Source organism: Aedes albopictus, chromosome 2, assembly GCF_035046485.1.
Source record: "Aedes albopictus strain Foshan chromosome 2, AalbF5, whole genome shotgun sequence".
Taxonomy (NCBI): domain Eukaryota; kingdom Metazoa; phylum Arthropoda; class Insecta; order Diptera; family Culicidae; genus Aedes; species Aedes albopictus.
In genome coordinates this window covers 339,209,558-339,236,097 of record NC_085137.1, presented here as the reverse complement: position 1 = coordinate 339,236,097, position 26,540 = coordinate 339,209,558, and the positions used below count along the sequence as shown (strand labels likewise).

General features: G+C 39.8%; 2 protein-coding genes across 5 annotated transcripts; one reads left to right on the top strand and one right to left on the bottom strand.

The window, feature by feature from the left end:
* Positions 1–818: 818 nt before the first annotated feature.
* LOC109431682 (bax inhibitor 1) lies at positions 819–25,695 on the bottom strand. Its single transcript, XM_019707941.3, has 3 exons — positions 25,425–25,695; positions 22,911–23,364; positions 819–1,501 (listed from the first exon to the last, which is right to left on the bottom strand). Exons 1-3 carry the CDS (start codon positions 25,484–25,486, stop codon positions 1,295–1,297), a joined length of 723 nt encoding a protein of 240 aa, XP_019563486.1. The 5' UTR covers positions 25,487–25,695; the 3' UTR covers positions 819–1,294.
* LOC115260812 (uncharacterized) lies at positions 4,761–10,968 on the top strand. Of its 4 annotated transcripts, none has more exons than XM_062852607.1 (5): positions 4,761–5,053; positions 5,219–5,368; positions 5,428–5,671; positions 5,750–6,640; positions 10,257–10,968. In XM_062852607.1, the coding sequence occupies exons 4-5, from the start codon at positions 5,755–5,757 to the stop codon at positions 10,319–10,321; spliced, it is 951 nt and encodes a 316-aa protein (XP_062708591.1). In that variant the 5' UTR covers positions 4,761–5,053; positions 5,219–5,368; positions 5,428–5,671; positions 5,750–5,754; the 3' UTR covers positions 10,322–10,968. The 4 variants fall into 4 exon arrangements, 3 of the variants coding, with proteins under 3 accessions (XP_062708591.1, XP_062708590.1, XP_062708592.1); XM_062852606.1 differs by having other exon boundaries at positions 5,219–5,403; positions 5,507–5,671; XR_009997866.1 differs by lacking the exon at positions 5,750–6,640 and having other exon boundaries at positions 5,219–5,671.
* Positions 25,696–26,540: the final 845 nt, after the last annotated feature.

Sequence of the window (26,540 nt, the reverse complement as noted above, 5' to 3'; positions counted from 1 at the left end):
CACATTTTGAATTAAATCTAATAACTCATGATAAGCTGGCGATTTTTTAATTTTAATTTAAAAACTAAGAATATTTTCCTTAGCAACCGCGGCTTGCAGTGCCCTACGGTACACAACGTTGTTTAAATTTCTAAACTCAAGGAAAACTGTCAAATATTTTATACGTATCGCAAAAAAGTTAATTGTTGGAAAACGAAAAAAAAAAATAACAAGTAGGTGAACTGAAATCAATGGTTTGGATAAGTAACTTGATGGGTTTGATTCATGTTTTGGAGAGCATTCTTCGCCGAGAAATTTTGTTTTTTTCTTATTACCACACAAAATAGAACCATCATGTGCCTTTTTGTTTTATTACAACATTCTATTGGTAAAGAAAGCGTTTAATTAATAACTGTGCGAGTGCTTATAGACCACTAAGCTGAGAAGCAGTTCTCCCCAGTTGGGATGTAACGCCAGAATGATTATGCCAGATATTATGACTGGCAGAAAATATCTCTGTAAAGCGAAAAATATTGCAATCATTACATCAAACGTATTCGTTCATGCCTTTCATTTCGCTACATCTTTAAACTGTTTAGTGAAAATCCGTGTTGAAGGAGTCTGCATAACACAAATTCATAGTATCGGAGTCTCTGCTATACGTCTACTAATGATTCCAACTTATTTTTGTAGATTACAAATTAACTAAATTTTGGTGTACGTACTATCGAGGCAAAATGTACGTACTATCGAGGGTACGTACTATCGAGGGTACGCACTATCGAGGGTACGTACTATCGAGGTACGCCTGTATTTCGGATCAATCAAGCATTGTTAACTATTCCATAAATATTTTATTTTTTATTAAACCATATTGACACACAAGTTTACTCCCTACAATGATTTGTTTTAAATAAATGTTACCATCAATATATAAACACGACGATGCGTTGCATTGAACGGTTTATATTTATATCGATAAGTTATTATCCGAAAGTTCATGACTGACTTGTTATGAAGTGATGAACAACTACATGTAATAGTGTAGTAAAACATGGTTTATTTTCTAGTATTTAGAACGTTGCTTGTCGTCACATATAGAATCATATGAATTCTCCAAAATTTCTGACTTCAACATCAACAGCCATATCCGAAGAATATGTGGATCTCTTTTGAACTGGCTCATGAATAATAATGATTGCAAATGTAGATATATCAAATAGACGCAACTGTTTTGTAGTTACTGTGCCCCACTAACACCGTACATACAAATGTTTTTAATTTTAAGCAGTGTTCTGATCAGTCACACTTGAGCTTAGTTCTTCTTCTTCTTGCGCTCATTGTTCTGCTCCTTCTGTGTAAGGATAATCAACAGGCGGCGGAAGATGCTGATGACATCGTAGAACAGGTCCAATGAGTGGGCGATGCAATCGTTGCTGCCCATGCGGTGCTTCTCCATGATCATTTGGGTGTCGAATAGAACGAAGCCGGACATCACCGCCAAGCCAAGATACAAGTTGAGCTGTAATTGGACAATTGAGTAAAAGTAAAAATGTGCATTAATGACTAACGTTTAATTGTTTGATTTTTGTTGTGTTAAAGGTGTCAGTCTATGGCAAAGTGAGCGAGCATACCCGTATTATAGTTATAAATTCCACGATGTGTTCGCTTGTAGCTTCGAATTCATCAATGTAATAAACTAATAGCGAAGCATAGAACGGAGAACGCATTTTTCTATGAGAAAAATAGCAAGAAGTACCCTATGTAGGTACCTATGAGTTGGGGACCAAAACACTGTAAATATCAGTATCACGAAACAGTAAACATTAAAAAGGTTTTGAGAATTCGTTAGTAGCCATTAGCGTTGGCCATGGTGGTCGTTTTTTTTACAGATCAAAGTTTTTTTTGTTCCTTTTCGGGTTCGATTGTGCAAAATTTGAGCGCGATCCGTTATGCCTTCACTTTGACCATTACAAATTAAGTTTGTGTTGATTATTTTATTCGATCATTTGCGCAAAAGCGCCCACTTTTGTAAAAGAGAGATCTCCCAATGTTAAGACCTAAATAAACAGAGTTGAGTTTGCACCGAGCAAGAGAAAACGTGCTTTATTTTTTCTCCCGAGTTTAACTCCCGGAACGCAGATCAGTGTGGACATTTTTGGTCCAAAATTCGAACCGAATTGTCTCCGGGAGTGTTCTTCGCGCGTAGTTGCCGGAAAATATTGAGACGGTCGTATTGTTCCTGAGGGAAGTGCGATTTTGTGTTCGCGCACTGCAACGAGCTGCATTCCGGACGCGTCTTCATTGAGTGTTTGAGGTTCCTAACCTCAATTCGTTCGCTTCCACGAGAGTGGAACTGCATCGACTTTTGCGGAAGTCCGGTCTGTTGCGGAGTGTGAAGAAGCACCGACTTCCGCAGAAGCCGGTCGGACATTTGAGTGAGTGAAGAAAGCACCATCCCGTGTGGGGACTGGTCAAACATCAGTGTGAAAAGGCACCATTCCGAGCTGGACTGGTCGAACATAAGTGCGTGTGTGTGTGGGTGAAAACTGCGCCGTCGTGAGCGCCGATCGATAAACAGTGAGAAGTGAGAACACTGCACCGCTCGAAAAGCGGTCTGAAAAAAATGTAAACAAAGTGATGAGTGAAGAGAATAATATTTTGACACCCCGGGCAAGAGGCAGAGGGAACGTCATTCATACCCCGGTGTCGGAACAGAAAAAACAACAACAACAGCGACAACAACAAATGATGGCAGAACACAAATTTCACGCTTTGACGGCTCGACGGACTGCAGTTGCAGCAAAGCTCCAGCGCGTGAAAGATCTGTTGGGACAGGCAGCCAACATCACTGTTTACCACCTAGAAACGTATCTGCGACGGGTAGATTCCTGCTACGAAGAGTATAACACGATCCAGAACGAAGTGTACACGGAGTTTCCCGGTCAGCGGCTGGAGCAGGAGCGGTATTTCGTCGAGTTTGAAAACGTCTACAAGGATCTGCGTATCGAACTCTGTCAAGCGATCGACGGTATTCGAAAAAATGACAATAAGCTAACGGTGGCAGAAGTCATTCCCCAGCCAGCTGCTGTGAATCATGTTCCCGGGTTGCCAAACGTTCCCCTACCAAGCTTCGATGGAGCGTACGAAAAATGGTACCGCTTCAAACAGCTATTCGTAGACCTCATGCAGAAACACCACCACCTTTCGGATGCCACCAAACTGTACTACTTGCAACAGTGCTTGAAGGGGAAGGCTGAGAGCGTACTGAGCGACCAGGTGGTAAACGAGAACAATTTTCAGCTGGCCTGGAAAGCTCTTGAGGAGCGGTTTGAAAATAAAAGGACTATTGTAGACGTGCACATCGGAGGGCTGCTGAATTTGCGGAAAATGACGAAGGAAAGCTCTATCGAATTACGCCAACTCGTCGACGATTGCAGTCGGCACGTCGAAGCGCTAAAGTTCCACGCTCTGCCGATGCAAGGAATGTCTGAACTTGTTGTTTCGCTCCTAACCTCCAAGCTCGATAATGCAACAGCAGCATTGTGGGAGAACAGCGTGGAGCCAAGGGAACTTCCGGAGTATGAGGAAACCATTCAGTTCCTGCAAAACCGCTGCTTTGTCCTGGAGCGGTGCGAAAGCAAGATGAAGTGCAAAATCCTTGAAACGACCAAGATGAAGCCAGTGGTACCGACCGCGAAGCCTATGCAGAGGGTGCATGCGGTGCAAGCAGCGGAGGATGTGTGTTCCATCTGCGACAGTACGCACAACGTAAACAAGTGTGAAGTGCTAAAGCAAATGACAGTGTCGGACAGAATGGAGATGACAAAAAAGCGCAACCTGTGCTTCAATTGCCTGAAGCGCGGCCATCGAGTTGGTCAGTGTAGATCAAGAGCGTGTACAGTGAGCGGATGCGGTAAGAGGCACCACACCTTACTGCATTTTGAAGAAATTTCGTCGGAGCAGCCGGTTCCAATTAGAAGCGCCGCGGAGCAGCAGGAAGATGTTGCGCCGCAGTTGACTCCGTCGATATCCGGTATCAGCATCGCAATGCCATCACAACGAGTTCACGAAAAGGAGATTTTACTTTCGACTGCGATTGTGGAGCTGCAAGATTCTAGCGGATCGTATCATCTGTGTCGAGCCCTATTAGATTCGGGGTCGCAGTCCAGCTTTGTTACCGAAAGCGTCGTCCGGCGTCTGCGGCTGCGGCGGGAACGAGTTCGAGCTCCTGTCATCGGAATCAGTGGAGATAGACGTGTCGTTTCACATCAAGCCGTGGCGCAAATCAAGTCCATGTACAGCGAAGCATCCTGGACTCTCGACTTCCTAGTGGTTCCGCACGTTACTGGATGTCTGCCGGCTCGGAAGATCGACACTGACCAGTGGCAGATACCATCGGAGTTGCTGCTGGCGGATCCAAGGTTTAGTGTTCCAGCCAAGGTGGACATGCTCATAGGAGCGGAACTGTTTTTTGAGTTGCTGTTAATGGATCGTCTGAAGCTCAACAATTGTCAAGCGATGCTGTGGAACACAAAGCTGGGATGGATCGTGAGCGGAGCATTTCCAAGCATCCAGCGAACAGTAGTAGCTGCGTCCCACATTGCGTATCTGGAATCACCGGAGTCGAACCTGGAGGGTCTAGTACAACGATTCTGGGATCAGGAGGAAGTTGGAGGAACGGCGGTGTCAAGCACAGAAGATCAGCAATGTGTTATATACTCGTTTCATGACCCTTTCGATTTAGAGTGCAACTCTAGAATGATTAATGATTATCTGTCATCTGTCATGTTTCGTGGGGTTTGAGAATAACAAGAATAAGAACAGTTCAAATAGATTCGTGCAGTTAGGTTTGATGTTGAGTAGAGGAAATAAACTAGCTCTCTTGGATTGCTACCGTGAACCTGTAAAGAAGTGGTTTTATTAAATATTGGAGAATATAATAGTGGACGACGAGGTGAAAAGTAGTTCGCGTGTGAAGTTGGAAAGTGTTGCAATTTTTGGCCGAAGTTGGCAAATCTAGTCCGGACGGCAGCGGAGAATCTGGAGAGTTCCGTTTTGCGTCGGATTGAAGGTAATTATTTCCTTTTCTTTTTCATGGAAGTGAAAGTTGGAAGATTTTTTTTCTCTTGAGTAATTGAATAGAGATTGAAAGAATTCAATAGTTGACCGCAACCCATTGTTTGTGAAAGGAAGCTATTGTGAGCTCATTTCCGTTTGTTTTTCTTTTGTTCTATAGCCGGTCGAAAGCGACGCTATACTCGGTTGGTTGAAAGCGCTGGTGTTGAGGTGACATTGCCATCCTCCCAGGTCGATCCGCTCCCTGGTTGAGTGCCAACGCTGAGGTTCCAGAAGATTTAGTGAAGTGTTTATCCTGCAAGCGTCCCAGGTTGATCCGCTCCCTGGTTGAGTGCCGACGCTGAAGTGAGTTCCCTGCAAGCGTCCCAGGTTGATCCGCTCCCTGGTTGAGTGCTGACGCTGATATTACAGAAGATTCGAAGCAGTGATTACCCAGCTTGCTTCCCAGGTCGATCCGCTCCCTGGTTGAATTCCGTTCGAGATCATCCTGCAGTTCATCTGGTTGGACTGGTCTTTGGCTGAGATCGATTGGACCACTAATTGGCAGGCGTTATCTGCAGCGTCGACTGGTATACATCCTTTGGTGTTCCGGAATCCCAGGAATTGAGCGAAGGTACGTTGAACTTTTTTTTCTCTCTTTTATTGAAACTGAGTGATTTTCTTTTGTTTTAATTTCAAATTGTAAATTTAGACGCCATGGGACTAATTGGTTCAATTGATCCATATGTCCAAGGCACTTCTTTTTCGCATTATGTGGAACAAATGGAATTCATTTTTTCGAGTAACGATATAGTAGAGGGCAAGAAAAAGGATATATTTTTGAGTTTGTGTGGTGTAACGGTCTTTCAGGAACTAAAACGACTTTATCCTGCAACGGATTTAAAAACGGTTTCTTACGCGGATATAATTAAAAAATTGAAAGAGCGATATGACAAAGTGGAATCGGATATAGTGATGCGGTATAAATTCAGGTGTAGGGTTCAAGGACCAAATGAGACGAATGAAAACTTTTTGTTAGATGTTAAATTATTAGCAGAAACGTGTGATTTCGGGGAATTCAGAGATTCGGCAATAAGGGACCAATTAGTGTATGGAGTTTATGATAAAGATTTGCAGCAGAAACTTTTAGATGAAGAGAAATTAACTTTGAAAATAGCAGAGAGAATTTTGAAGACTAAAGAAGTTGCGGCAAAAAGCTCACAGGCGATAAATAGAAGCAGTGGTGTTCATTCAGTATCAGTAAGGCAAAGATTAGGATGGAAGGATTCGACCGATAATAGAAGGGTTTATGGAGGAAGAGATGGAGAAAGAAAAGGAAGAGAACGGTCCAGATACGACGATAGGCGGTCTACATATCATCATGGGAGTTACAGATCTAGGTCACGATCACAGACAAAAGGACGATACTCAAATTTTATTTGTCATTATTGCAATGCAAGAGGTCATATTCAGAAAAATTGTTATAAATTTTTAAATCAACAAAAGCATGCAGTTCAATTCGTAGGTGAAACTTCTAGCGTGGAGGATCCCCATGAGTATTTTAAGAGATTGAGGAAGGATTACGATAGCGACGCAGACTCAGGTGATTACTATCCTTGCATGATGATTAAGTCAATTCTTAGGGTTAGTGAACCTTGTCTAGTGGACGTGATTGTCGAAGGTAGGCAAATCAAAATGGAAGTAGACAGTGGATCATCTGTCTCAGTTTTGAGCAAGATGGACTATTTTAAACATTTTAGAACAATGCAATTGAGAAATAATACAAAAAGACTAGTAGTGGTAAACGGTTCTAGTCTTAAAGTGTTTGGTTCTGTTTTGGTGAATGTGACTTTGAATTCTAGATGTGTCCGGTTGGAACTAATAATTATTGACACTGAGCATAATTTTCTACCATTGTTTGGACGAGACTGGTTAGATGTTTTTTGTAAGGACTGGAGGAATAATTTTTCTCAAACTATATCTGTGAAAAACGTAGCAATTCAAAATAATGTTGACAAAATTGTTGATGGCTTGAGGACAAAATTTGATGGTGTTTTTAACAGGGATTTTTCGTTTCCAATAAAGGGTTACGAAGCAGATTTGGTGCTGCGGGAGAATAAGCCCATATTTAAAAAAGCATACGATGTGCCGTACAGACTTCGGGATAAGGTGTTGGTGCTATTAGAAGAACTGGAAAAAGATGGTATCATAACTCCAATCAAGACAAGTTTATGGGCTTCCCCGGTTGTTATTGTACCAAAAAAGGATAATGACATTAGGTTGGTGATTGACTGCAAAGTCTCAATTAACAAAGTATTGATTCCAAACACATACCCCTTGCCTACAGCCCAGGATGTTTTTGCTTCTTTAGCTGGCTGTAAGGTATTTTGCTCTTTAGACTTGACGACGGCATACACGCAATTAAAGCTCTCAAAAAACTCGAGGAAATTTGTTGTTATTAACACTTTAAAAGGTTTGTTCACTTATAATCGGCTACCCCAAGGTGCGTCATCAAGTGCTGCAATCTTCCAGCAAATTATGGAAGACATTTTGAAGGATATTGAATTTGTATTCGTTTATCTTGACGACGTATTGATAGCAGGAAGAACATTAGAAGAGTGTCTGAGTAAATTGGAGAAAGTTTTGAATCGCTTGTCACAGGCTAACATCAAAGTTAACTACCAAAAATGCAAATTTTTTGTAGATCAACTACCATTTCTGGGACACATAATTTCAAAAGAAGGGTTGTTGCCGAACCCAGAGAAAGTTTCCACGATACAAGCTGCAAAAAACCCTGGAAATGTGACTGAGCTTAAAGCCTACTTGGGACTTCTCAACTACTACAACAAATTCATTCCCAATCTTTCAGTGATTTTGCAGCCATTATATGCTTTACTTAAAAAGAATGTTAAATTTGAGTGGAACTCGATTTGTGAAAAAGCCTTTCAGGAGTCAAAAGCCAAATTGCTTGCTTCAAATGTTCTTACCACAGACAAACAGACGTAACTCTTAGAGTAAATTCATCAAAAACTTTTGCCCGGTGTCATTTTCATGAGCACACTGCCACCTGTTGGTAGAACCGCGCGCAACACTATCGGCCATGATGGTTTTCGATTTGACGTTTTGCTGACACGCACACTACTACACAAATTGCCTGTGATTTTTGCTTGCATCATTCAGCAACGTGTACACTGGCAAACGTCAAAGCGATGGAACATTAGCGCATCTGGTGGAACGATCGCGCAAATCAAATGAAATTTGAATTGATCGTTAAATGCATGTGCCAGGCCGTTTTGAAGAGTGTTACGTCTGTTTGTCTGTGTTCTTACCTTTTATGATCCGGCGAAACCTATAATTGGGTTTTTAATTAAGAAAAAATCAATGATTTTTTAATTTTAAACGAAAGAGCACCTTTTTCTGAGCCGCTATGATTTTTTTCAGATTTTTAGAACTTTATTTTGGTACCTAAAATCAATGTCAAAGAGATTTTTTGAAATCACATTTTGACAGCTGGGCAACTGCTTGACAGCTCCGCTCAGTATAAAATGCGACGAGGGGTGATACGACAAATTGCTCCCATACAAATTTCAAATTGATTTTTAAATAGGTTCCCATGCACCAAAATTGATGAAAATTTAGATTTCGGCTCAGTTTGGCATGCAGATTCAGAATATGGAATTATCTCAACACCATTAAAGAAGCCAATTGTGAGCACGGATGCTTCGTCGTATGGTTTGGGTGGAGTAATTTCACACATTATTAATGGAAGGGAACAACCTATATGGTTTACTTCATTTTCCTTGAACAACGCACAAAAAGTTTATCCCATTTTACACCTGGAAGCTTTGGCGGTGGTTTCCACCGTAAAAAAATTTCACAAATTTTTGTATGGCCAAAAGTTTGTAATATATACAGATCATAAGCCCCTTTTAGGAATATTGGGTAAATCGGGACATAATTCTATTTACGTGACTAGGCTTCAGAGATACATAATGGATCTGTCAATATATGATTATGAGATTGAATATAGACCAGCCGAGAAACAAGGAAATGCTGACTTTTGCTCCAGATTTCCACTAGAGGAAGAATTTTCTGTTGACCCGGCGAGTAATTATGTCAAATCATTGAATTTGTCATCAGAATTTCCTCTAGATTACCGATTAGTAGCCGAAGAAACGAAAAACGATTCATTTTTGCAACAAATATTTTTTTATATCAAGAATGGTTGGCCAAAAAGAGTACAAAATTGTTTACGAAATGTTTTTGCTCATAGTCAGGATTTAGAAGAGGTAGAAGGTTGTTTATTGTTCCAAGATCGGGTAGTAGTACCTGAAAAATTGAAAAGTAAAATTTTGAAGCTTTTGCATGTGAATCATAATGGGATCATAAAAATGAAGCAGTTAGCTAGAAAATCAGTTTACTGGTTCGGGATAAACAAAGACGTAGAAAGTTTTGTAAATAACTGTGATATATGCTTGAAAATGACGAATATTCCTGGAACTAAAGAGACAAACAAATGGATTCCTACTATTAGACCATTTAGTCGGGTCCATGCTGATTTTTTTTACCTTAAGGGACACACTTTCTTATTAATTGTGGACAGCTGGTCCAAGTGGTTGGAGATTGAAATGATGGATTCAGGTACATGTGCAGACAAAGTTTTAAGAAGGTTAACAGGATTTTTCGCTAGATTTGGACTACCTGACACGATTGTGACAGACAATGGGCCACCTTTCAATTCAAATGTGTTTATTTCATACCTTGAGAGGCAAGGGATAAGAGTCCTCAAAAGCCCCCCATATCACCCTCAAAGTAATGGGCAGGCTGAGAGATTAGTAGGAGTTACTAAAGAAGTTTTAAAAAAATTTTTGCTGGATCCACAAATGGTTTCATTGAATTTGCAGGACAAAATCAATTACTTCCTTTTCAACCATAGAAACACCTGTCTTGAATCTGGTTTTTCTCCTGCGGAGAACATTTTGGGATACAAACCGAAAACTTTATTAGATTTGTTAAATCCGAATAAATCATTCAGAAACCAATTGCAATATCCACCGATAGACAACGTCAGGTTCGGTCATGTTAGTAATCATTTTAATGATCCTTTTGAAAGATTGAAGCCAGGGGACAAGGTTTACTATAGAAACCCAAATATTTCAGAAACACAAAGATGGGTTGAAGCAAGGTTTACTAAAAGAATTTCTACGAATACATTGCAGATCGCCATCGGAGCCCATCTCCTAACGGCCCACAGGGGGCAGATAAAGCTCACAAAAACGAATGAACCAAGGCGAAATGTTTCGCTTCATGTTGGAGGAAGGAAGAGAGCACCGAAGAGGAAGTTTGTTCATTCGGAGGATGAGGAACCGTTTTGTGGATTCGACGAGCCTATTGGACCGCCACCCTCGAGATCGGAATTACATCCGGAAGCACTGCTAGCGTTTTCCGGACGTGCTTCGCCAAGCATCTCTAAATCACCTGCCACACTACGACGATCCAACAGGAAGAAGCAAAAATCACAGCATGATGAATTCATATATTATTAAGAGATATATTCTGAATTACTCAAAGTATGTATTTTGAAGTGAAAGTGATAATAGCAAAATAAGATAAAAGTTACTGAGTTTAGTTGCGCCAACTTTTCGATTATTAAAGATAACATCTGGATTAAGCATGATGCACAAGAACTAAAAGAGGAAGGTATTGTTATATACTCGTTTCATGACCCTTTCGATTTAGAGTGCAACTCTAGAATGATTAATGATTATCTGTCATCTGTCATGTTTCGTGGGGTTTGAGAATAACAAGAATAAGAACAGTTCAAATAGATTCGTGCAGTTAGGTTTGATGTTGAGTAGAGGAAATAAACTAGCTCTCTTGGATTGCTACCGTGAACCTGTAAAGAAGTGGTTTTATTAAATATTGGAGAATATAATACAATGCTTGGAGCATTTCACCAAGACCCATCGACGTGAAGAAGGGCATTTCGTGGTCCGATTGCCTTTTCGAGACAACGTGAACCAGCTTGGAGAATCTCGTGCCATAGCAGAGAGGCGTTTCTATCAATTGGAGAAGAAGCTCAACCTGAACCCCGACCTCAAGCTACAGTACTCCGCCTTTATAAACGAGTACATTAGTTTGGGACACTGTGTGAAGGTCAAGGACAATGGTAGTACTGGGTTCTTCCTACCGCACCACGCCATTTTGAAGCCATCGAGTTCATCTACCAAATTGCGTGTGGTGTTCGATGCATCCGCACGATCGGATACCAATGTCTCATTGAACGATGTGCTGATGAACGGACCGACGATCCAGGACACCCTAGCAGCTATAGTACTACGCTCTCGGAAATACAAGTTTTTGTTCTCCGCCGACGTCATCAAGATGTTCCGTCAGGTGCGGGTAGACGACAGAGACACCAGTTTCCAGAAGATACTGTATAGAGACGATCCAAACACCGAACTGGGCGTTTTTGAGTTGAAGACGGTTACATACGGCACATCATGTGCGCCGTTTTGTGCGACCGCTTGCTTGAGACAGCTCGCCCTCGACGAAGAGAAGGATTACCCACTTGGAGCGCGGGTGGTGAAGCAAGATGTTTATATGGATGACGCAATCACCGGGGCTGACAGCCTAGAAGAAGCATTGAAGTGCCAATCGCAGCTCATCGAACTACTGAAGCGAGGGGGTTTCGAACTCCACAAGTGGTGCGCAAATACCCCTGAATTGCTGCAACGCATTCCGGAGCACGCCAGGGAGCAGCAAGTTAACATCGAAGAACGAGAATTCAACGACGTGATAAAGACCCTAGGACTGTTGTGGGATCCATCAGCTGACGTGTTCCTGTTTCGGATGCAGCCAAACGACGAGTCACTAGAAGTCTATACAAAGCGACTTGTTTTATCTGAGACGGCGAAGATATTTGATCCCCTCGGTTTACTGGAGCCGGTCACAGTGCTAGCGAAGCTCTTCATTCAGCAGCTGTGGTCGCAAGAGCTGAGTTGGGACGAACCTCTATCCATCGAGCTGAATTCCACGTGGCGACAATTCAAGGAACAGTTGCAGGAGATAAACGAAATTCGGATTCCGCGCAGAGTGGTAGCAGATGATGCCGCATCCTTCAAGGTACACGGGTTTTCAGATGCTAGTCAAAAGGCTTATGGAGCCTGTGTGTATCTACGGAGCTTGAAGAGTGACGGTACCTCTGAGATGCACTTGCTTAGCAGTAAAACTCGTGTCACACCACTTCCCAGCAAGCCAGGGAGTAAGAAGGCAAGAAGACCGTACACCATACCGAGAGCTGAACTGTGCGGCGCTCTTCTGCTATCGAAGCTGGTCACAGGTGTACTGAAAGCCATGGACATGGCGATCGACAAGGTGGTTTTGTGGTGTGACTCGCAAATCGTCTTATGTTGGCTCAACAAGTCAGCAGCCAGTCTCGAAATCTTCGTTGGTAGCCGAGTTCGAGAGATCAATCAACTAACACATGACTTCGAGTGGCGGTACATCTCTTCCAACGATAATCCCGCTGATTTGGCTTCCAGGGGAGTCACTCCGTCGGATCTACAGTACTCAAACCTCTGGTGGCACGGTCCTGCCATGCTGCTGCAGAGCGACAACTTTTACGTACCTCCCGAATCACGTACGTTCAGCGACGAGCAACTAGAAATCGATAACCACACCTACTGTCAAGTGGTTGTGCGCTTCAATCCGTGTGAACTACTAACAAGATACAGTAACTTTAGAAAACTTCAGCGAGTGGTAGCCTATCTGTATCGATTCGTCAACAACTGCCGCAAGAAGAAGACCGAGCGAACATCTGGCTCGCTTTCCATCCTGGAGCTACGTAGCGCGACATTGAAGATCATTTGGAATGTGCAGCGGGAAGCATTTGCCGATGAGTTGCACATGTTGCAGCACAACAAGACGAAAAAGAGCAAGTTTCTGCAACTAGCGCCGTTTTTGGACTTGGACGGGTTGCTGCGAGTCGGCGGCCGTCTGAAGCATACGAAGCTACCGTTTCAACGAAAGCATCAGCTGCTATTGCCGCCTGGACACCACGTCACACGAATTTTGATCGAGTCACTACATAAGGAACACCTCCACGTGGGCCAACAAGGACTACTTGCCATGGTTCGGCAACGATACTGGCCGATAAGAGGTAAGGGTATTGTTCGTCAAGTTGTTAAGAAGTGTGTGCGTTGCTTCCGGATGAACCCTCCGGAAAATGAGCAGTTCATGGGCAACCTGCCGGACTATCGTGTTGTACCCGCTCCGCCTTTCGCTAAAACTGGCATCGATTACGCAGGTCCCATTTACATAAAACAAGGTCGACGGCAAGCACGTATCAAGGCATACATTGCTGTCTTTATTTGTATGAGTACGAAGGCCATACATTTGGAGGTAGCCTCCGATCTACAGGGTTGTTACGAGAAGGGTGGAAAAAAATCCGCGCCAAATCCGCGCGAGCCAAATTTGAATCCGCGCCAAATCCGCGCGATTCTGGAATCTAATTCGCGTCAAATCCGCGAGAGTGTGAAGATAAATTTGTGTTTTTTTTATTTACGTTATTGAAGAAATCCATTAAACTACTAGTTGAGTGCTTGATGAAGAATGAACTTTTGATTTGTAAATCAACGCAACTCATCACGATTATTGTAAGCTTTCTACTTGAAATTGAAGACATTTCTGCAAATTTCCCGATTTTTTTTGCTAAAAACACCCCTTAAATATATTTTAACCAATTTTTGATAAAAATTCGTTAGACAAAATCTCAGGCGAAACATGCCCAGAACTAGGTACTGGATTCGTGGGAAAAATATAAAAAAAATGGAGAAATTTTAAATGGAACTGAAATAAACAAACATATTTCTGTAAAAAAAAAACTTTGAAATAAACAGAACGTGGAGACTTTAAGTATTTCTGAATATTCTTGGAAACAGTACCCGAATACAAAATTTTTAGAAGAATTTTTAAAACCAATTAGAGAATTTGAATTTGAGAGTATCCTCATAAAGATTTCTTATAAGATCACTTCGATTTTTAGGAAGATTCTTGAATGAATCTTTAGTGAGGAATTTTCTCAGGAGAATACCTGGAAAACATCCCTTACAATGAGTAATCACTGGGAAAATCCTAGAAGGACAATGTTGAAAATCTGAAAAGTTTACTTGTTGGAGTCCACTGAAATTCTTACAGGGTTTTCCTGGATTTATTAGGAGTTTCTCTAACAATTCCTGCAGTAATATATCCAGGAATACCTACAGAGATTCCCCAGAAAATTCCGCTAAAGTTTTCAGTAACAAGTCTTGCAATGATGTATATGCCTTTTTACAAAAGTTTTCTCTAGGATTCCTCTCAACTGATTTATCCCGAAATAAACGAGGTATTTATTGAGAAATCTCTTTTAAAAATATATAGCAGGTGACTTTTAAAATTGTACCGGTAATTCGGGCAGATTTTTTTTTTGGAACTAGTCTTTCGGCTTCTGATAAATGGAATGCCTGGGAACAAATTTGATGTTTTTTTGAGAAACTTGTGTTCTTTGACAGAATTTAGATACATAACATACCCGTAATGGAAATATTGGAGGAATTGTTGCACAACTTTTTCAGAGAAATAGTTTGAAGAACTGATGAAAATCGTAAAAAAATGTTGTAAACCAATATAAAAACATGCTCTAAATTCTTCACTAGCACACAGAGCCTCTCAAGCACATTCGTCCGCTCCAAAATCCGCCCAAAGAAAAACGAGAAAATAGAAACCAGTCCCAAAGTTCCGCTTGCTTTGTGTTTTTTTTTGTTTGAACTAAACAATAAGACCACCGGTCCTGTTTCATACAAAATGCCCAAGTTTGACGATATGGTACTCGGTTTTTAGTGAGCTGATTTGGCTGAAATTTTGGCAACCGACATGAATTTACGGGAAATTTGAATTATATTGATTTGATTGAGTTCTGTTCGCTACTTTCAAAGTTACAGATATACACGGTGCGACAAAACAATAACACCAGACTTTTATGATGGTTATTTGTCGACAATTCAATAAAAATGTCCCCAAGTTTAAATGGCATCCTTAATTATAGTACATACTAGTATATCAATAATCGAACATCAGATACTCTGATATATCCTTCCTTTACCAAACCTGAAAGTTGTCCTATTGTTTTGTCGTTTCGTATATCTGTAACTTTGGAAGTAGTGAGCAGAACTGAATCAATTCAATACAATTCAAATTTGCCGTAAATTCATGTCGGTAGCCAAAGTTTCAGCCAAATCGGCTCACAAAAAAACCGAGTACCATATCGTCAAACTTGGCCACATTGTATAAAAAATGACAGGTGGTCGTATTGTGTTGTAAGACACTGTATATATATAAATGCAATGGCATACGTAGGACCACGCATAACTCGTGAACGATACGTCCGATTCATCGGCTTTGTGACTTGGACTTGAAACGTTAATAAACGCAGTTTGCCGGAGACAGCTAGTTTAACATATTTTTGAAATATATCGACTAACTACTACTATATCCAAACCTGGCAATTTAAACTAACACATTTTATAATTTTATTATCAAGTGTCGATAATCTTTCAATTATATCGCTATACACACTACAAAAATCAATTCCGCGCCAAATCCGCGCGAGGGCCAAATTCCATGGGTAAATCCGCGCCAAATCCGCGAAAATCGCGAAATCCGCGAAATTCGCGAAATCCGCGCTGTTGTAACAACCCTGGATCTAACTACCGAAGCATTCCTGGCAACTTTGCAGCGATTCGTCGGTAGGAGAGGAACACCAGAACAGCTCCATTCGGACAATGCTACAAACTTTTGCGGAGCGCAGTCCGAATTGACAGAACTGTACGAACTATTCAAGCAACAGCAGACCGCCACTAAGATCAACGAGTTTTGTGATGCGAAGGAGATACAATGGTCTTTCATCCCGCCTCGTTCTCCTAATTTCGGCGGTATATGGGAGGCTGGGGTGAAGGCGGCCAAGTCGTTGCTGAAGAAGGTGTTGTGCGAAACTTCCTTGTCCTACGAGGAGCTTACAGCAGTAGTCGTCCAAATAGAGGCCATCCTCAATTCACGGCCGATGACACAGTTGACGTGCGACCCAAACGATTTCACGGCGCTGACTCCTGCTCACTTTTTGGTGGGTCGCGAACTCACGGCGTATTCGGAACCGAGTTACGAAGAAGTTAAGGTGTCGCGGTTGTCACGTTGGCAGTATCTTCGAAGACAAAAACAAGTGTTCTGGGCGAGATGGTCTTCGGAATACCTGAACGAACTGCAACCTAGAGGAAAATGGTATAAACAAAAGCTGAATATTCCCTGGCCAAGTTCGCAGGGGTTGACGGTATTAAAGTGAAGGAGTTTCATTTTGATTATTGTAATGTAGTGTTCTTTAGTGAAACATATCACCTTTTTAACACTTTAATGCGCCTCCAACGGTTCATCACGAACCGGCTGCTCCAGATGGAGTATGGCTGATCATATGCATCAGACATGCTCGATAAACACGGAGGAACCGCCAGGGCTCAGTAGAGTCTATTCCCAAGCAACAGTTCCAAGTCGGTTGGATTTGAGATGGTTTTGATGATCGTTACAAATCCTAATAAAAGTATTATAGGATTTGTGACAGGTTTTGGAACCTTTAACAGCCAGCTGACTTTAAAATGTTGTTTGGGCTCTATTTCCCACGTTTCTCGGTTGATTTTGATTAGTAATTCATTAATGTCATAGACGCTTTTTCGATTTTTTACCATGTTAGTTGGTCATATTTTCTTTAAATAATGCAATTAAAATCAACCGACGAATTGATAGTGGGAAGGAGATTTGCAGCACTTAATTGTGCTGATAGATTCGAAGCTAACGTGCGAACATTTAAACGCATTGTTGACATCAATGCGTTCGACGTGACATTTTGGACAAAAGCTGACTGCTTTTTATTAACTGAACAACGTTACTTTTGTATGACTAGGATGACATTTCTAGGCCACGCATGAGAAAATGACATGGTTTATCGAGGTAGGACCGATAGGATAGAACGAATTTGAATATTTTTCATAGTATTTGTAGGGGGATGAATACATAATAGTTGACAAGCAATTTTTGTTTTATTACAATCAACTGACCAACTTTGCGTATTTTTGTTCTTCTCTTAGATAGTGTTATGACACCAACAGAAAAATATCAGGAGTTCAGTTACATGTTTCTGTGGGTTTTTCACCGATGACAATTTAAGGACACAAGAGATGAACACAGAGAAGTAGAAATCAAGAAAACAATTTGACAAAGAATCGACTATATTTTAACATACGGGTTCGACTGATTCGATGAATCTATCTAGAAGTATCTAGAAGACAATTGATGCAAAGATTGGAAAATAGCTTGCAGTTGGGACTAGACTAAAATAGTGGCCAATAGAAAACAATGCGCTAGACAGCATTATTATACATTTTTTTTTAAATATTTACCCGTAGGCTTTTCGACGGTTGACAGTACGGTATTTAGCTGAGTACGAAGATACGGATTAGTTGGTGTACAGATGACAGGGTTCTCACGGGAAGTGCTTCAAGCGAGGCTTACATAACAACTGACAATAAAGAAACCTATTTTCCTTGACTTTCTACTGACCGAACACACGTGTTTTTGTTAATCGCCTAGGCATTATTAAGACATGACGTATGTGCATGACGCAACAACTACCAGGACACAGTTCCATACGTCTCTTTTTAATAACGACATTCAGCATATTTCCAATAAAACTATAGTTCAATAAAGCAATGACTAAAACTGGTATGATAGAACAGATCAGAATGACTTAATTGACTATTACCTTGGGAATCTACTTCGAATAACTGACAAATTGACAAGAACCTAACTAAATACATGGACCATACTACAAAAAACCAATTGACAAAAAGAAAAAAGGGAAACTTTTATTATAACTATTTTTGTTCAACGCAGGCTAAAACAGTGTCGACTTGGGCCACGATATGCCTACGTACTTCTGTGTGTTGAAACAAAAATAGAGGCTCATAGAAGCAAACGTAGGGAAAGGGTGCGGTGCTAGAACATAAGCACAGTGTGCTACCGCCGTAATCACTATGAAAAAAAAAAAAAAAAAAAACAAAAGCTGAATATTAAACCTGGAATGCTAGTGGTCCTGCGAGAGGAGAATATGGCACCGCAACAATGGCGAATGGGACGGATTGTTCAGACTCACCCTGGCTCGGATAACATCGTCCGAGTGGTTACCATCCGAACAACAACCGGCGAAGTCAAAAGAGCCATCAGCAAGATCGCTGTTTTGCCAATTGAGGAAGGTTCCGTTTAAAGTTGTTGGACACTACGTGCCAACTGGGGGGTGGATGTTGATTATTTCTGGAGCTCGATTAGAATAGGTCGTATGTGCTTTTGTCGATTAAAAATTCGATCAGTTGGATTCGCTTATTATAGCAAAAATCGCTGAAATTGAGCAAAGTTGATACATACATCAGAATCCTCACTAAACAGGCTTTCTGTTCCAACATTGAAAGTTTGCAAAATATCTGCCATATTACTACAATGACTAAAATGAACTGATCGAATTTTATATCGACAAAAGCACATACGACCTATTCAAATCGAGCTCCAGATTTTATTCGATCATTTGCGCAAAAGCGCCCACTTTTGTAAAAGAGAGATCTCCCAATGTTAAGACCTAAATAAACAGAGTTGAGTTTGCACCGAGCAAGAGAAAACGTGCTTTATTTTTTCTCCCGAGTTTAACTCCCGGAACGCAGATCAGTGTGGACAGTTTGTATATAAACTAACTTTTTTTGCATTTTCCATTTTGCATTGTTGTGAATGTATATAACAGATGCTGTAGAAGTATAGCCTAAGACTCGCTGAGACGGGCCCACTATTTACACCTTATTTTCAAAAATGTTTTAGGTGGCGATTATCTGAAAATCCTCGCAAAAAAGTAAGGAAAATTAATTTTGTTACTCAAATTGATGGACCCCCCGTTAGTTAGAGCCACAACAATTTTTGCAAACCCCTCGATTTTTATCAAATGGTGGCTAATTAAAACCGTTTTGTCTCGAAATTTTCGCCTAAAACCACATCAAAATGGAATGTTGTTAGAAAGAGGAAAGATAGAGCTACTATTTACAATTATAAAAAGTTGGATCGGTCATATTGATTTTGGTCGCCATCTTGGATTTTTATACCACAACTTTTTTTCACCATGATGGCAATCACCGATTTTCAAAATGTTTGCATCAATTGAAAGCTGAGACATTTATACATAACATATCAAATAATTAGATATGTCCAATACGTTTCGTAATGGATATTTCCAGTAAGCCTTCATATCGGGTTAAAAGGCTAAGGCCTAGCATTGTATTAAAAAAAATGTACTGTTAGGATACGTGCACCGGTGTTGGCAAGTCTAAGGGAATTCCAATGCAATTAATTACCTGCATCGGCTGTTTTCCTACTCTCCGCATCGACCAATGTGGCGCTAGCTTCTATGCGCGAAAAATCGCTAAAAGTAAATCGCAAAAATATTGTATGGCGAATAGCATCTAAAGCCAAATTTCTCGAAGGGGAATACATTATTCGAAAAAATATTTGGTAGTGGTAAAAGCTTTTCATTTCGAGAAATTCGAGTTTAGATGCTTTTCGCCATACAAAATTAAATGGATTTACTCCTGCTGATCAACTGTGGGTGCGCGTCAAGCGGGTAGTCCATTCAATTCAATATTTATTTCTAACTTAACGAAAATAATGACTTTTTAGGAGTTGAACATTGAGATTTGGGATACCTTACAACAATAAAATAGAACAAGCACTTCTTTGATGAAAACTAACAAACAACTAGCAACAATTTTGACAAAAAAGGAAAAAAAATCAGTGAAAAACCTTTGAAATAGCGTAGGAAACATTCTAGAAGAGAAATACTTAATTCTAATATCACATGACTATGCGGCCAGCTCTTGTAACTCTTAAATATGGGAATGAGTCTCCGGAAGCAGTCGTCGTTTGGCTCCACTCCAGCAAGACGGTGTACCTCTGTACTTGGATGGAAGGTGCTCAGATCCAGAATCATTTTGAGCAAGCGATTCTGCTAGACTTGAACTTTCTTCTGGTGAGCGAGGGAGCAGTCATACCAAGCAGGAAACCCATACGAAACCGTAGACCGGAAAACGGTTTTATACAGCAGGATTTTGATTTTGGACTAAGGGGATTTGTTTTTCAAAAAATAAACAATAATGTTATTGAAACTAACATTATGTTAAATGAAAATTCTCAATCTATATTTTGTGGGGAAAAAGCTGAAACCTGACAAAAACATACCTTTGCATTAGAATAAGCACTGCGTTAGCTTTGGCCAGATTCCTCACTCAGGTTTCTATTTTGGCCAATCGCGTGTATTTTATGTGGAAGAGGCCAAAATAGAAGCACCCAGGCCAAAATAGACATATGGGAGCTGATTGTTTAGGGGAAACTAAGTTGATTATTAGAAAAATAAATTTGCCGATTGTGTAAGGAATCCCGAGCAGGGAATCAGAACAACCCTAAAGTATTATCCAGTTAGAATCCGGACGCAAGTTATAATTTATAGTGACGCTCTCAATGATTATAATCACCATGCTTTTACAGCAGTCTGATCATAAACTAGTCCTCTTTAAACAGTGAAACGATTCTCTAGCAACGAGTGAAAAGTTATTTTAGATTGAAGAAAAGTAAATAAATCTTGCACAAAAACGTTGAAAATTTAGCGTGGTCAGGTACGAAAGTCGCGAAAAATGTTAATATCTGCTAAACCATCATCATGATGAGATGTGCGTAGATGTTGTTAACCATGTTATGAGGAAGTGTTCCCGGAAGATTAAAGTTTGCTCTAGGCATCGTTTGCTCACATCACGAAGAAGACAACAAATGTGTACAAGGATGATCAAAAATCGCGTGCTGCTTTTTAGTTGATGGTTGACCAAGCTCAGTCCTTTCAATATTGGGCGAATATGTTTCAGTGACTATGATTTGAATTAAAAAATGTTCAAAGTGTTACGTCTGTTTGTCTGTGGCTTAACCATTCCTGTTTGTTATTCCATCTCTGAGACAAAAGTGATTTTCTCCGTCCGGATTCTAAATGGACAAATGCTATAACAAATTGATAACTAATTTTGTTATTGATAACAAAATGAAATCAAAACAAATTTTAGTTCCAAAATGTTTTATTTTAATATGAAATTGAGATATAACTTTGTTATCATTTGCTCTTTTTGGGTAATGTTCATGCTTAGGGGTAGGCGGGGCATAATGAGCAGGTGGAGCATAATGAGCACCTTGTATTTTCACTGTAAATCTTCAAATTAACAAAACAAATTGCTTGATTGTAGCCTAATCATGTAAAATCCAATGAGTTGATGACAAAACTTTAGTCAAAAAATCCGTTTACCTTCAAAAATTATTCAAAATGCGTAAAGTGGTCATGTACTGGGAAAATATTATAAGAATCAGGTGACCTAAAATAAGGTTTTGGGAATCGAAATCACAACTTAGTGGGCATTTATCAATTTTCTTGATATTCCCTAGGCCAATGAAATTTATTTGTAACACTTTTCAACTATTTGTATAATTATTTTGTTGAAAAAACATGCTTCAAAGAGTTGGTAGTAGGATGGGGCAAAATGAGCAACTGGTAAAAAAAATAAAGAAAATGGTAAACATCTTCAACAAACAAATTTTAATATTGGTTTTCTCTGTTTTGATGCATATAGTAAGATTTTGTCTGTAACTTTCAATTTATTAGCTTTAAAATTTCAGTATCTGTATATTATCACCGTTTAAAAATTCCTCAATAGAAGACTCCTTGGAACCCCACAGTTCCTTACGAATTAAACCCCGTAATCCCTTCAAATTCTCATTGATTGTTGCCGGTATGCTTTATCATTGACAAGAATAGACAATTAGCATTTGATTGTGTACAAAACTGGTATTGATCATTCTGCCCCACCTAGGGTGCTCATTATGCCCCACCCCCAAAACGCAACTCGCGATTTTATACGTTTTTAAAAACATAAAATTTTACAACATTTTAAACTTTATTCGGAATTTCAACGATTAGCTTTTGTCAGTTAAGGTTCAAATGAGGATTGAACGTTAAAATTACACATTGGATGCACATAATTTACTGGATTTGATGGCAAAATGCTTAAGCTGCTCATTATGCCTCGTCTACCCCTATACGTTGATTTAAGTTGTTCTGAAATTTAATGAGCCTTCTTGGTGTGACTTTGGGTATTAACGGTAGGTTTGTTCTATTCGTCATGAAATTGTCTGAAACTTGGTTGTATAACTCAACTTGGTTGGGAAATATTTGAGGCCACGAGTACAAAAGGTTTCAAAAAGCCTCCCATAGTAAAAAAAAAAATGCAAAACAAAAATGCAAAGCACTCCTACAATACTAAAATGAATATCAGGAGGCTTTGTCTCAGTAGGGACATTACTCCAACAAGTGGAAGAATAACAGAAAATGTTGGTAATAGGAGCTATTATGTCATTAATGACAAAATACATGAACAGTCTAAGGAAGTAAATTGATCATGTTTTTAGTGTTGTTCCCAGCTTGGCTAAAATACATGATTTACCCTAAGTTCTACAAACGCTAAACGACAATTATCATAATAAGCGTTGTGCTTTACACATGTTCCAAGCTCAAGCTAAGCTAAAGAAACATGACGTGGTACAAATTGTTAAGTATCAAACAGCAAATGCAATGACGTCATATCAGATGCTTACTTTCCGAATGGTGCAATCTGTATGTCAATAATGAAACTCAAATAGGTACAATATATATACAGATACAGACTTACCTCGTGTACAAAGTACGATCGGAACAGCAAATTTCCCAGGCTGATGAGGAACATGGCACTGAGTGTGCTCATCAGAATACCTCCAAGGAACAGATAACTACCGCGTTTCGCCAACACTGCAGCGGCACTCAGGCATGTGAATATGGTAGTCGTTCCCACGAGGGCCGTCACAACGATGGCTGGATTGATGAAGATAACCTGTTCCAGCAATAGTCCCAGAGAGTGACCACTGAATGCACCGAACCCAAGCAACAATCCCAAACGCAGATTGAAGTTTTTGCCATTGTCCGGTGTGAAGACCAATCCCAGCACAAGACCCAGTGAGATGAGTGCACTTAATAGACCGGCTTGCCAGATTCCTTGGAGATGTATGATCGATCCAACTGTGGCCGCGGCGCATGTGGCAGTGAGACAGGCATAAACCTTCGACAGATGGTACCGTACGCTGGGCTCACTAGAAATAGATGTCAAACAAAATGGGAAAAAATGTAAAGTTGAATTGTTGAAGTACAGTTATTGATTGGCTTAAATAGAGGTCGAGAAGCTGATACGAATGATAACGATTTTCGTATTGTTTTATTCCAGTATTTGTAATAATGATTTTCCTCGTTCAAAATCAAGAGACGAGGCAGCTGCAGGGTGATTGTCTCTTTAATAAAGACAAAACAAAATCAACTTCTATACTTCTACTAGCCCTGGTATAAGCTACAAACAGAAAGTAGCATAATTTCAGCGACTTTAGTTATTCTTCATCCCGAACAGTTAGGGAATCGCGCCACTTGGGCGGTGGCTTCTAAATTCGTCTGTTTTTCACTATAATACCCCGGACAGACATGTGATACGAGTGTGATTCCTGTACAACGGTACGCAGTGTCAAGAAAATTCTAACAAGACTGACTTGAACTGAGAGAATTTTCAGTATGGCACTCATTTCAAGCGCAATTGTACAGTGATTCTTGTATCACATGTGTGTCATAAGTATAACTCAGTCAAATTTGAACCAATGGACACAACTTTTGGAATGTGGTGAGATAGGTATAGTATCTACCCGTGTACAACATTTCAAGTCACTTGGTTCAAAATTGACTGAGTTATAGTGGAAAACAGACGAATATAGAAGCCACCGCCCAAGTGGCGCGATACCCTATCTCTTTTCATAGTTCCTTATTGTATTAAAGAAATTATACAATTGTGACAAATGTACGATAATTCTCGGTTACGGTTAGTTATATCTACATGGTTTTTGATTAGAAGTGATACATCTATCGTAACATTGACAATTGTTCAGTAAATTTAAAGGATTTTTGCATTGTTGGTGCATTTTTAAATCCTACCATGGTGTCATTAGAAATTACAATGGAATTTTAGAAGCTTTCCCAAGTAGAAAAATACACAGCAAATTCAGCTTCTGTTTTTGTACCGAAACAAAAATTTGAGATCCTCAAGTTTATGGACTGCTCACAGACAAACATACGTAACACTCTGATGATTGTCATTGTACATCGATTTAACAGTTTATTTGAAAGTTTGGTGGTTGACCAACTGCCCATCCGAGGCGATCGCATCGTTTTTGTTCGAGTTCGAGAGTTTGAAGAGACGAACCAGTCAAGGGCTGAAAGTCTCCATAATAAAGACAAAATTTATTATAAATTGTTCGGGTTTGATGTTTGCTCACTACTGCCACCTAGTTGATGATTGGCCAAATTCAGCCCTTTTAGAATTGGACGAACCTGTTTCCGAGACTAAAATTTGAATCGAAAAATGTTCGAAGTGTTACGTATGTTTGTCTGTGGACTGCTTTTCACGATACTCTCATAATGATTGTGCATTATTTTTTTTTTTTTTTCATTTTCATTATTATTTATTTTCACTTCATTCAATGTTGTCTGACTAATTTACTTTGACTCAATAAAAAGTATTTTTATGCAAATTGCGATTCTTCAATGATTTAGTGAAAATAGTGACCCAATTGCTCTGACTTCACGCTATTACGTATGAAAAGGGCAGTAGTAAAGTAATAGGTAATTGTGAGTAATACCAGGAGGCATTTAAAAATTTATTACATATTATTAATACCGGCCATACATTTATATCACCTTATATGCACCTTTTTCCTTTGACCGTTAGGTACACAAGCGAGTGTTACAAATGGCCTCGAAAAAGTTTTCTAGAAACCCCCTGAATTGTCTGAAAACCTTTTTGGTAGAGGTCAAACGTAGGTGGGTATTCTCAAACAATCTAGATGATTCTAGAAAATACCGCAATAAAAGAATAATCCTACTATGTACTTTGGAATGTTGTAATTTTATCGTAGGTGCCATCTTCAATACAAACAAACAACGCAATTTCATGTAATGATATACGTGTTTGTCGTCGATTGGATGGAAACATTTTTGATTTCGTCACAGCATAAAATTAACCATTGTCAGCCTAATAGAGATAATTTAGCACAATTTTCAACGCGATTCTGTACCAAAATCTCGAAAGAAGCAAACAAGATAAGCAAATACTTACAGATTTTGACCCATGTTCCGCATGAACCGCTCGTAGGAAAAATTTGTGAATGACGTGGCCATTGTGTTTGGGTTTTGCTTGAATTGTCTTTTGAATTGGGAAATCAAATTTCACTTCGACTTCTACTAGGAAATTAGTACGATTCTTGCGACAATTACCACTTTTTTCAACTTGACTATTGGATTTGACACTCCCGTTCAAGAGAAAATTTTCACTTGCTGCACAAAAAATAGCGATCCTTCCTTTTCAGATTTTTCCGACAGACTGATGTTTTGATCAGGGGACTGTTATGGTCTTCTTGTTTTCTTACCCCGCATTAAAATTATGCTGCTGTGTTGAAAGATAGGTTGTCAGCTTGAGCCCTACGCTTGAGCCGCTGTTATGCTGGCTACGAAAACATTGCATTGGTGGGATAGGGATGCCAATTCCTTGGTTTTGATGCAATGAGGTACAGATAGAGGTGGCGCAGATAAACATTGCAAACCACTAGTTGTCTCTTTTGTTCTACCGCTGATCAAATGCAACTCAATTAGTGACGTCACTAATTGAGTTGCATTTGATGAGAGGTAGAACAAAAGAGACAACCAGTGGTTTGCAATGTTTATCTGCGCCACCTGTATCTGTACCTCATTGGTTTTGATGTGCTTGTGTGGAGACTTTCGTTGACAAAGTGCGATTTTGACAAGAATGTGTAGACATTCGATGAGTACACTGGTCGGAAACAACGACTGTATTTATATTCATTATTATACATTCCGGCAAATAAACCGACAGGAATCTCGTACATATTTGGTATCATATATATATATATATATACGGGCGTATCTAAATTAACCTCCTAAAGAGAGATTAAATATGTTTTGTGAAATCCCTTTTCGTATTTTAGTGTTTGAACATTTCCAGATAAATAATCTTGTTTGGTTAAGGTGAAACGGGACGCCGTGTTATTTTTCCTATCTTGCCTCTCTTTCTAACAATTTGCCTCGCGATTTTGAAGATGGTAATCTCGAGTTCTATTGCACTGAAGATGATGAAAAACAATCAGCATGTGCAGTGCAAGTGAGCATACACAATGATAGGTTTTTGTTGCAAAATATGAAGTAGAATCTGAGATTA

What these genes read in the sequence shown, in the direction of transcription:
- LOC109431682 (XM_019707941.3), bottom strand. Translation starts at nt 25,486, where the DNA reads ATGGCCACGTCATTCACAAATTTTTCCTACGAGCGGTTCATGCGGAAC. An exon ending in CGGAACATGGGTCAAAATCT is followed by an intron (nt 23,365 to 25,424) that starts GTAAGTATTTGC and finishes ATCTATTTCTAG; the next exon opens with TGAGCCCAGCGTACGGTACC. An exon ending in GATCGTACTTTGTACACGAG is followed by an intron (nt 1,502 to 22,910) that starts GTAAGTCTGTAT and finishes GTCCAATTACAG; the next exon opens with CTCAACTTGTATCTTGGCTT.
- LOC115260812 (XM_062852607.1), top strand. Translation starts at nt 5,755, where the DNA reads ATGGGACTAATTGGTTCAATTGATCCATATGTCCAAGGCACTTCTTTT. An exon ending in CGATAGCGACGCAGACTCAG is followed by an intron (nt 6,641 to 10,256) that starts GTGATTACTATC and finishes AATACATTGCAG; the next exon opens with ATCGCCATCGGAGCCCATCT.